Genomic DNA, 11,996 nt, shown 5'->3' on the forward strand with positions numbered 1-11,996 from the left:
TTTTTAATAATTAATTAAAAAGAAATTTTTTTTTAAATCAATGAAGACCACTTAGAACGTTAAATTTTTCTGTAATTTGATTATAACGATAAGTTATCGGACACTTTTAGGTGCTTGTGCTTCTAGCTTAAGAAGTATCAAATATTTATTATCAAAACCACCAAAAAATCCATATACCGGAAGAATTACAGTTCTTGTGGTCGGTGGTGTTGCTGAAATAATGGAATCAATGCCGGGCACATATCGTGTCATTATAAAAAGAAGAAAAGGATTTGTGAAACTAGCACTTAAATACGGGTGAGTTATATACTTTTTAATTATTAATATCGTTTCTTTACTTACAATATGACTAAAAAATGTAATTTTTAAGTTATTATGAGTAAGTCAAAAATAAACATTAGGGTAAAACCGCCTAAAAGTGCGCTCAAGATTTCGCACTGAGCTATATACAACGAAAATATTCGATTGTAGAAACTGTATTTCACAAAGAATGCCTTTTTGGTTTACTGTTCTGTGTTAAAAAAATCGTTGTGATCGTTTCAGTTAAAAAGAAAATATTTTTAATATTGTAATTTTGATCATTTTCACATTTAGGTATTACATACGTAGTATATAAATTCACACGAAAATGATAATAGATGCATTCAATATCCAGTTTGACTGTAAATGGCTTATTTTCATCGGTATTTGATCATTTTCTTTCTATATCTGTCAAGGATGAATTAATCGATTTCTACGCGTTAAATCGTTGCTTACTCATGAATCCGTACTATTTATATTGTGCGCATACATGTTCTGCTTCGTATTTAGTGATATATTCACTTAATATCCGTAATTATTTTACATAGTTATATTAAAAACAAAAAGTGAAGGTCGCAAACTAATGCAAACTCTTGAGAAGACACTAAAAAGTTCGCATTTTTCTTTTCTTAATAAAATTAATCTCCTGTAAAAAGACGAGTCATAGTATTACATTGATACTTGGAAAATATTTAGTTTAAAGTGTAAAGAATAATCTAAACACCACTTTACTGTGCGAACTGAGATCCTTATACAGGTTATATAGTTTCAAAGAAAAAGTACGCACTCTTGGACGGTTTTACACCAAACCCTATCTATCATACAATATTAAAAGTGAAATAATTTAATTACTTATAAAAAATCGTTAGAACTCAAAATGGACGGTTTTGTAAAAATTGCGAAATAAAAGTGACAAAAATGTAATATTTGATTACGTTATATGCATATATTTTCGATACTGTGTGAGATTAGTCAATTTTCTATCAAGTTAAAAAACATTTTTTTTCTTGTCGCTTTTTAGATAAGGATGCTATTTATACGTAATTTCTAACTATGACATACCAGTAATATTTCTATGTCAGCGTTTATCATAAATCATATTTCTAAAAAATTGTTTTGCAATCTGTGCGTAAATCTTTACGTAATATACAGGGTGGTCCACTTAAATCAAACTTTTTGAATACTTCGTTTATTTTTGATAATACGAAAAATTGTTTCTAATAAAAATGGAACGGTGTCGATGGGGACACGTTTTAGTCACGTTGTTTTTTTTCTAAGTGGAGGGGCTAAAAAGGTATCAATATCATCTCCACTTTTTTAAATGGAATTATGTAATTTTTTTTAGATAATATGATTCCTCTAATTGTTTTGCATATAAAAGTATTAAAGTAGAGATATCAAAAATCTAATAGTTTACGAGATATTTTATACTTTATTCTGACAAAAAATTTATTTAAGGAGTTGCTCAAAATGATCCTCTCGGACTTCATTACATTTTTGGAGAAGATATTTAAATGATTCTCTTGCCCTCTCTGTCATTTCTGAATTTATACTTGCACATGTAGCCAAAATACGCACTTTCGTGTTCTCCTATGTAGTTGGTACATCGTTATAAACGATATTTTTTAATGTTCCCCATATAAAGAAGTCCAGAAAATTTAAATCAGGAGAACGTACAGGCCAATTGATGTGTCCTCCTCTACCCATCCAGCTTTCTAGAAGTGTTTATACAAACTAAAAAAATCGACCTCCTTTGCAAAATAATGAAGCAGCAGAAGTTGCTGTTTTAGCTGCAGTTGCACATAATCCACATATTAGTTCTCGATAAATACAATGGAATTCTAGTATTTCAGAGACAAGTATTTTACGCATTCTGAAACGCCACTCATTTTATCCGTACCACATTTCATAAATGAAAGTGCGTATTTTGGCTGCGTGTGCAAGTATAAATTCAGAAATGACAAAGAGGGCAAGAAAATCATTTAAATATCGTCTCTAAGGTGTATTGAAGTCCGAGGACATCGTTTTGAGCATCTCCTCAAATAATTTTTTTGTCAGAATAAAGTATAAAATATCTCTTAAACTAATGGTTTATTGGTATCTCTACATAAATACTTTTATATGCAAAATAATTAGAGGAATGATATTATCTAAAAAAAATTACACAATTCCATTTAAAAAAGTGGAGATGATATCCTTAATACCATTTAAACATGACTAAAACGTGTCCCTCTCGACACCATTCCATTTTCATTTAGAACATTTTTCCATATTATCAAAAATAAACGAAATATCGAAGATCTCTCTTCGATTTGAGTGGACCACCCTCTATAGAAAGTTATATCATAAAATGTAAAACGTAAATAAAATTATAGGAAAATCTAAAACATAAAAAAAGAAAAAAACGATAATTACGTATAATATAATTATGTTCAGCAATTATGATCAATACAATTCAAAATCTAATATATAACTCTATGATTTAGTACGGCGTTGGTTCCTGTCCTCTCTTTTGGCGAAACAGATTTATACAATCAATACAGCCCAGAAGGATCGACTTTCAGACGCATACAAAACTATATTCGCAGTTTCATTGGGATACCACCCCTTGTTATTTCGGGTAGAGGATTCTTTCAGTATTCATTTGGCCTTATTCCGAAGAGATTACCGGTTACCGTAGTTGGTAAAATTTTTTTTATGTACTAACAAATAAATATTTATTTATAATAAAATTTATTAGTTATTAATAGTGGTTATTATTTACTAGTTATTAATAAATAATTTTTAATTTTATGTTTCTTTTTATTTTAGTTGGTAGTCCCATCGAAATACCCAAAATAGAGGATCCCACGTCTGAAGAGATTAATAAATATCACAATGAATTCATAGAACATTTAATTAAATTCTTCAATACACAAAAGCATAATTACATCAAAAATGCAGAAAATGTTACTCTCGAACTCTTATAAAATATTTAATTATAACTTATTAATGATATTCAATAAGCGATTATATATTAATATGGTATTTAATAAACTGCAATGTTAACACTAAAAAAAATTTGTGTAAACAGAACGTTTATTCAAACATGTTGAATGACAAGACAGTTCTGATAATCAAATATAATAGAGGCTCATCAACTTTTTATCCTATACACATAAATTTACATGACAATATATTGGTTTATGCTTCATATATAATCTGAAAGACTCCATTCAATTGTTAAATAATTAATAATAAACTCCGCGTTATATATTAGAATGAGTCTTAACGTCGAATTTTGACTAAACGTTTTAGAGTTTCGTTCATGGACAACCGTCCATCTGTCCGTGCGCGTGTGAATGAATAACCACTTGTGTACTCCGTCGGACATGCTTTCTCCTCATGCTATCGACGATACAACAGTAAGACACATGACGCAGTGCTAAACGTTCCGTGTGGAAATCGTCGCAAGAATAAATATATTTACACACGGCGCATACATGTGGTCGTCGTATTGCGTGAAAACGTACTATTTCATCTGTGGAAGACGATAGTCTGACTTGGTGATATACTAAAAGAAAAGCTACAATCCATAAAATACATAAATAGAGTAGAAAGGAAAAGATAATGATAGAAACGATTTCAAAAATTAAATAAACAATTTGCGACTCTATGTTAATAAAGTTATTAAAAATAGTATATATAAAGATATAAATTCGTTCCTTGTTGAAATCAAAGATAGACTTTGTGCGTCCGCTTGATAGTGTCAATTCATATTGAAACCACTATCAGCTAAAGCGATGCACAATCGGTATTATAAAAAAATAACTTAGATTCCAACAATGTAAGATTAACTCAATTTTTTTTTATTTTTCTAATTCTAAAAATTTGGTTAAGATTATAGTAAGTTAAACTGAGAAATAAAGTTAAAAGTCTAGATCAATTAATTTTTTTTAGAAATTGTAAGGTATATTTTATTTTTTCTCTGTGATTATATATAGTAAAACCGCACCTTATCCTTGCAACCCATACACGTAACTAAACGAAAAACTGGTTTTCTCCGGTGATTTGAATTTTGAACGAAGATTTAGTGAGAAACATGGAAATTCTGGGCGTGAAATTTGCACCGTTAAATGTACCGCTGGAAAGAAGATTACAAACGTTGGCTGTTGCGATATGCGTTTTTGTACTCCCTTTAGTGAGTGTTTGGGGATATCTAATTACGGTTTACCTTATATTCTACACAGAAACGCTACGTTATTTCCTGTTATTATATTTTCTCTGGATGTATTACGATTGGGACACTTGTCATAGTGGTGGTAGAAGGTAAGAATTCTGTTAACCTTTTTTTTTTAGTGATCGGTAAAAAGAAAAAATTTTGACAACACTTAAAGACAATTACTTAATCCAACAAAGTAAATAAATGTATTCAGCCGAACGCAACTCTTGCGCAACGGTTTACTGATAAGTTGCAACATTTGAGTGTTCTGCTGAACGCTCTTTTGATATTAACGCTAAAACGCATATTTATTACTAAAAGTTAAAAAAAAAATTAGATAAAATAGCAACCATAATACTACCTCAAATTTATCTAAATTATAATTATATATATTTTTATTTTCTTATATATCTATATTTATATAAACTATTTTTTAACCTTTTATATTCTATATTTTTTCAATAGTATATCTATTACGTCGTTTAAAAAAACGATACATTGCAAACAGCTATTTTGTTCCATACGTTTTGCTTGAGATTTAATGTTAGCGTACTTAATTTAATGAAAACGACGACAATCATTGAATAAACGTGTTAAAACGTTAAGACATGCATTTAAGACCGTTCAGCAGGCAATTATAAAATGGTTACGAAACTGTTGCGTTCCATTAAAAACACCCAATGAGTTAAAAAATCTTTATGATTATTCATTGAATTTAAATAAGAAAGAGTCATTTTAGCCACAATAATTAAACTTTTTAAAAACATAAATTATTAATGTTTCAAAAATAAATATATCTTACATTTTTCAGTGAAGTGTGGACAAGATTGGCAAGAAATATTGCGCTTTTCCGTTATTTATGCAATTATTTTCCGTTAAAATTAGTGAAAACAGTAGATCTAGATCCTAAAAAATCGTATCTTTTTGTTTGTGAACCTCATGGTATTTTTTCGTGTGGAGTATTTGGTTCATTTGCAACAGACGTATTGAACTGTAAGAAGCTATTTCCTGGACTAGAAATCCATCTAATTACTCTCGATCAATACTTCAAAGTACCTATATTGAGAGAATGTTTTTATTCTTTAGGTAAAAATTTAATTATATTTCTTGCTTTTCATTAAATTTTTCTCGCTTAATTACGGATAAATTTTGCAATGTACTTTAAATACTCTTTTAATATTTAAATGTAAATATATTATAATTATGGTAAGTAGATAAAAATTATATATATGCATAGATATATTAATTGCATTCAGCAGATAGTAAAATTTTGTATCTTTGTTAAATTCTTCAACATGATTAGCTTGCCCTTACTTTGTTAGTTTCTCTCAATGAATAAAAATCCAATTACATTAAAAAATTTTACAACAGTTACGAAGCTACTTTTCTGCTGAATGTAACAATTGTAACATTACATATTCTTTCTTGTTTACAGAGAAAATTGTTTCAATTAATTTTTTCATATATCATAAAAAGAATTGTTATTATACTGGTTTGCATATATGTATGCTTTAGAGAGGGTGTGAAAATTATATATATGTATTTTTTATATATAAACATATATATATAATTATAAAAAATTGTATGTACTATATATATACAATATAACTATCGATATATAGTATATACTACATATACTAATATATACTATATATATATATACTATGTATATATAGTATTTATAATTTATATATATATAGTATATACTACATATACTAATATATACTATATATATATATACTATGTATATATAGTATTTATAATTTATATATATATAGTATATAAGGTAAACCCGGTACATACGCCGCTCCTATCGAAAACTTAATTTAACAATTATTATTTACTATGTATAAAGCAAATTAATTATACAAATAAAAACTTTGTATCATCTACTACTGTAAAAAAAATATTAGAAATCCAAAATAATTTCTTTTCCATATTAAGAGGTAACTTTTTCAAATCCCTGCATTTTTGCCATTTATCCCATAGGGCTGCGTTCGAAAACGTCCTCTGCCGGCGCAAGTGATGTGACTTAGGGATGCGTTGGTGGGAGTAATGGGGAATTTAGAGAACTGTTGGTTTTCGAACGACTACCAAAATATCAAATGTACAAATTCAAAATGGATAGTGTTGAGTTACGTCGAAAACGTTTAATTTCTGTAGCTGTAAATACTAGCGACGAGTTCTTAAAGTCTAAATTAAATATAATGAATGATAGCGAGACAGACGAGGAAGTATAAGATATTATTTTTCAGACAAAATTTCAACATAGCCACGCATTGCGTGGGCCACGAAAGAAGCTATTGCGTATCATAGATTACGTAGACAGAACCGTTCCAGGTCTAACAGCAAAGAAATTTCGTGAACATTTTCGCATGATTCCTGACACGTATGAGATTTTAGAAGCAAAATTAAATTTGTTTAACTGTGATTGACTCTTAAATGTGATGAAAAGAAAAATACTACATTTTAAAGAAATGAGAACGCTCTAAACATTTATTTATCAGTGGAAGCAACGTCAATTTTTGAAACTAGTGTCATTAAAGATAAAATCACGAAATAGAAGGACACGTTTCTTGTAATGCGTTACTTTATTATAATAATATGATTTGGCAATGATGTTTTGTGAATTTCTTATATAATAGTAAAACGGTGACACCGTAAGGTTGGAAAAGTCGCTTACTTAAAAAAAGAAAGTAACTCGTAAAGATCGTTAAAAGTAACTGTAAAAATAACGAGCTGATATTAAATAACGAATAATTTTTTTCTGTAAATATATGTGTATTGGTAACGAATTACTTTCTCAACTTTAGCATTTAGTTAATTATTATTAGTCATAAAAAATTGCAACGTTATTAAATACATTATAACAGTTATAAAAAGTAACAATAACTATGTAACGTTATACTTACAACCATTCCCTGAAAATAATGAGCAAAGAAGAAAAAAAAGCTGACAATTGCAATATATCTACTATTGAGAATTATGAAAATAAAAACGATATAACTGAAGTGTACATACAGGCATTATAATATTAAGTATAGAGTTAGGTTAGGATACTTTGTAAGTATTCATATAGGATATTTTGAAAGATTTGTAAAAATAAATACATACATCCAATTTAGCCAACAAAAGCAAGCATCCATTTTGCATAATTGTTATTTTTTATCTTTAACCTGATCTCTAATAAGTTGATGCCTCGATAAATTAATTTCTATATTGGACGAAATCTTTTTCCATTTTCCCGCTTCATGTTTATCCGAGATACTCTCTGTTCCCTACCTTAGCGAGGTAGGGAGAAATAGTCACTCTCGAAGTGGTTCGGGTGTGTTTTCGAACGCAACAATCGAAAAAGACCATCGAGGGCATCGAAATATTTTCGAACAATCCTCGGGAGGATCGAGGCACTTAGATGATGTTTTCGAACGCGACCTAGGGGGTGATAATATGGCCACTCGTATATAATTCATAAGAAAATCACAAATAATCTATAAATAAAATGTAAAATGACGACGTAACTTGCATTGTTTATTAATATATGACAATTTTTTTGTTCAGAATGAAAATTGAAATACAAATAGGACTTAATGCAATTTTTTTAAATAGCTTCAAATATTCGAAATTAATCTTTAAATGTTTAAGGTTTATGAACATTTATGCATTAATGCAATGTATAATTGTTAGAATTAACAAAAACTTCTTAAATAGAGCGTCTGTGCTGCGAAACAGCATCTCGCTCGCTAAAAATGCCGTATATCCCAAATAGATGGGATATATATGACAACTAATTAAACAAACAATACAGGAGCAAAGCACTTGTATTTTGCTATACAACATGCTTTACTAATCCTCTACACATATGTATTGTAAAATAACCACTAAGTCTTTTAGACGCTCTATAATAATCATTTTATGTAGATTATAAGTTATGATGGCACTACTTATTACAGTAAAAAATCGATTTAATTCGCAATAATTTCATTAATAATAACAGTAAAGAACTGAAATCATAACTAATATACCATAAAGGCAGTAACAAAATAATTGATGTAAAATTATCCCCACTCCTTCTATTTTTTCTGACTTCTGCGGCGTATTTCCTAACGCGGCGTATATACCGCGTTTACCCTATAATTTTTCGTAATTGATTTAAAAAAATTTTTTTTTTAAATCAATGATGACCACTTAAAATGTTATATTTTTCTGTAATTTGATTATAACGATAAGTTATCAAACATTTTTAGGTGCTTGTGCTTCTACCTTAAAAAGTATCAAGTATTTATTATCAAAACCACCAAAAAATCCATATACCGGAAGAATTACAGTTCTTGTGGTCGGTGAAAATTACAGTTCTTGTTGTCGGTGGTGCCGCTGAAACGATGGAATCACTGCCGGGCACATATCGTGTCATTATAAAAAGAAGAAAAGGATTTGTGAAACTAGCACTTAAATACGGGTGAGTTATAAACTGTTTAATTATTAATATCGTTTCTTTACTTAAAAAATGACTAAAAAATGTAATTTTTAAGATATTATGAGTAAGTCAAAAATAAACATTAGGGTAAGACCGCCTAAAAGTGCGCTCAAGATTTCTCACTGAGCTATACAACGAAAATATTTGATTGTAGAAACTGTATTTCACAAAGAATGGCTTTTGGTTTGCTGATCTGTGTTAAAAAAATCGTTGTGATCGTTTCAGTAAAAAAGAAAATATTTCTAATTTTGTAATTTTGATCATTTTCACATTTAGGTATTACATACGTAGTATATAAATTCACACGAAAATTATAACAATATCCAGTTTGACTGTAAATGGCTTATTTTCATCGGTATTTGATCATTTTCCTTCTATATTTTTCGAGGATGAATTAATCGACTTCTACGCGTTAAATCGTTGCTTATCCGTACTATTTATATTGTGTGCATGCATGTTCTGCTTCGTATTCAGTGATATATTTACTTAATATCTGTAATTACCTTACATAGTTATATTAAAAACAAAAAGTAAAAATCGCAAATTATTGCAAACTCTTGAGAAGACACTTACTCAAAAGTTCGCATTTTTCTTTTCTTAACAAAATTAATCTCCTGTAAAAAAACGAGTCACAGTATTACATTGATACTTGAAAAGTATTTAGTTTAAAGTGTAAAGAATAATCTAAACACCATTTTACTGTGCGAACTTTGAGATTTTTATATAGGTTATATAGTCTCAAAGAAAAAGTACGCACTCTTGGACGGTTTTACCCTACTCTATCAATCATACAATATTAAAAATGAAATAATTTAATTTTAAATGATAAAAAATCATTAGAACTCAAATTGGATGGTTTTGTAAAAATTGCGAAATAAAAGTGACAGAAATATAAAATTTGATTACGTTATATGTATACATTTTCGATATTATGTGAGATTAGTCAATTTTCTATCAAGTTGGAAAACATTTTCTTTCTTCTTTCAGAAATTTAATTTTTTTAGTTGTCACTTTTGAGATAAGGATACTATACATACGTAATTTTTAACTATGACATACCAGTAATATTTTTATGTCAGCGTTTATCATAAATCACATTTCTAAAATATTGTTTTGCAATCTGCTAATAGTTTTTTTTGCGTTGAACAATATTATATCTAAAAAAAAAAATTGTTTTGCATTCTGTGCGTAAATCTTTACTTAATATACAGGGTGGTCAATTTAAATCAAACGTCTTGAATATTTCGTTTATTTTTGATAATACGAAAAATTGTTTCAAATAAAAATGGAACGGTGTCGAGGGGGACGTTGTTTTTTTTCTAAGCGGAGGCGCTAAAAAGATATGAATATCGCCTCGACGTTTTTAAATGGAAATATGTAATTTTTTTTAGATAATATGATTCCTCTAATTGTTTTGCATATAAAAGTATTAAAGTAGAGATATCAAAAATCTAATAGTTTACGAGATATTTTATACTTTATTCTGACAAAAAATTTATTTAAGGAGTTGCTCAAAATGATCCTCTCGGACTTCATTACATTTTTGGAGACGATAATTAAATGATTCTCTTGTCCTCTCTGTCATTTCTGAATTTATACTTACACATATAGCCAAAATACGCAATGATCCGAATATAACTTTAAAACTATAATTGTTAATAACTTTTTAACGAAGGACGAGCGACGGTTAAAACCTGTTGGTGGTTACTCAGGGTCATGACCTTGACAATATATGTCAAGATCAATGTCATTGGGGGAAGGTCCCCTAATCGGTACTCTTCAGTACTCTTATCGTTTTATTGAGGTTAAAAAAAAATCCTGACGTGTAGGGGTCAAACGGGTTACGGATTCGGTTTCAGCGGGCAAAAATACATGGGAATATCATAGTAGCATTCATCGCACAAAAAATAACAATTTTGTTGTGGGCCTGTGTAATTAGAGGAATGATATTTTGTCTAAAAAAAATTATAATATATAAATCCATTTAAAAAAGTGGAGAAAATATCCTTCATATCCTTTTAAACATGACTAAAACGTATCCCTCTCGACTCCGTTCCATTTCCATTTCAAATATTTTTTCGTATTATCAAAAATAAACGAAATATCGAAGATCTCTCTCTCTCTCTCTCTCTCTCTCCGATTTCAGTGGACCACCTTGTATAGATAGTTATCTCATAAAATGTAAATCGTAAATAAAATGATAGGGAAATAAAAAACATAGAATAAGAAAGAAAAACGATAATTACGTATAATATAATTATGTTCAGCAATCATATTCAATACAATTCAAAATCTAATATAACTCTATAATTCAGTACGGCGTTGGTTCCTGTCCTCTCTTTTGGCGAAACAGATTTATACAATCAATACAGCCCAGAAGGATCGACTTTCAGACGCATACAAAACTATATTCGCAGTTTCATTGGATTAGTACCCCTTGTTGTTTGGGGTAGAGGATTCTTTCAGTATTCATTTGGCCTTATTCCGAAGCGATTACTGGTTACCGTAGTTGGTAAAATTTTTTTTATGTACTAACAAATTTATACATATTTATTTATAATAAAATTGGTAAATCTTCAGAATAGGGGAAACAGCTCCGATCTTCTTGACCTTGACATATGTTGTCAAGGTCATGACCCTGAGTAACTTTGCCTTAACAACTCGCCGTCGTTCGCCCTTCGTTAAAAAGATATTAACAAGAAAAGTTTCAAAAATAACGTCCTATTTCTGCTATATATACAGTATTAAATACTATTCTACATAGGTTTTGACCTTCCACGCGAAGTAACTTTTACCCCCCCCCCCCCCTGCACAGGGGCACACGACTTCTACGATTGTACTGTTGCTATGATAGTACTGTCGGTGCAGACCTCTGACGACGGTGTGGGTGCAGGGGGGTGGCCGGAGGCCGAAGGCCGAAGACCGCCCCCTTGCACCCGCCCGTGTGTGTGTGAGTGTGTTTGTGTGTGTGTGTAAAACATCAAGTAATAGACTCATAATCGTTATATAACGAGTGGAATA

At 29.6% G+C, this 11,996-nt stretch overlaps 1 protein-coding gene and 1 pseudogene across 1 annotated transcript; both read left to right on the top strand.

Annotated features, from left to right (window-relative positions):
• Nucleotides 1-110: 110 nt before the first annotated feature.
• LOC108775782 (2-acylglycerol O-acyltransferase 2) lies at nt 111-3,269 on the top strand (the record flags this gene model as incomplete). Its single annotated transcript, XM_018542229.1, has 3 exons — nt 111-297; nt 2,787-2,983; nt 3,112-3,269. Coding segments are annotated over 3 exons (542 nt in total), but the record flags the coding sequence as incomplete, so codon positions are not given.
• Nucleotides 3,270-3,635: 366 nt separating this feature from the next.
• LOC108775783 (diacylglycerol O-acyltransferase 2-like) overlaps nt 3,636-11,996 on the top strand; it is a 16,586-nt pseudogene continuing 8,225 nt past the window's right edge.

This window comes from Cyphomyrmex costatus, unplaced genomic scaffold (genome assembly GCF_001594065.2).
Source record: "Cyphomyrmex costatus isolate MS0001 unplaced genomic scaffold, Ccosl1.0 scaffold32, whole genome shotgun sequence".
NCBI lineage: Eukaryota > Metazoa > Arthropoda > Insecta > Hymenoptera > Formicidae > Cyphomyrmex > Cyphomyrmex costatus.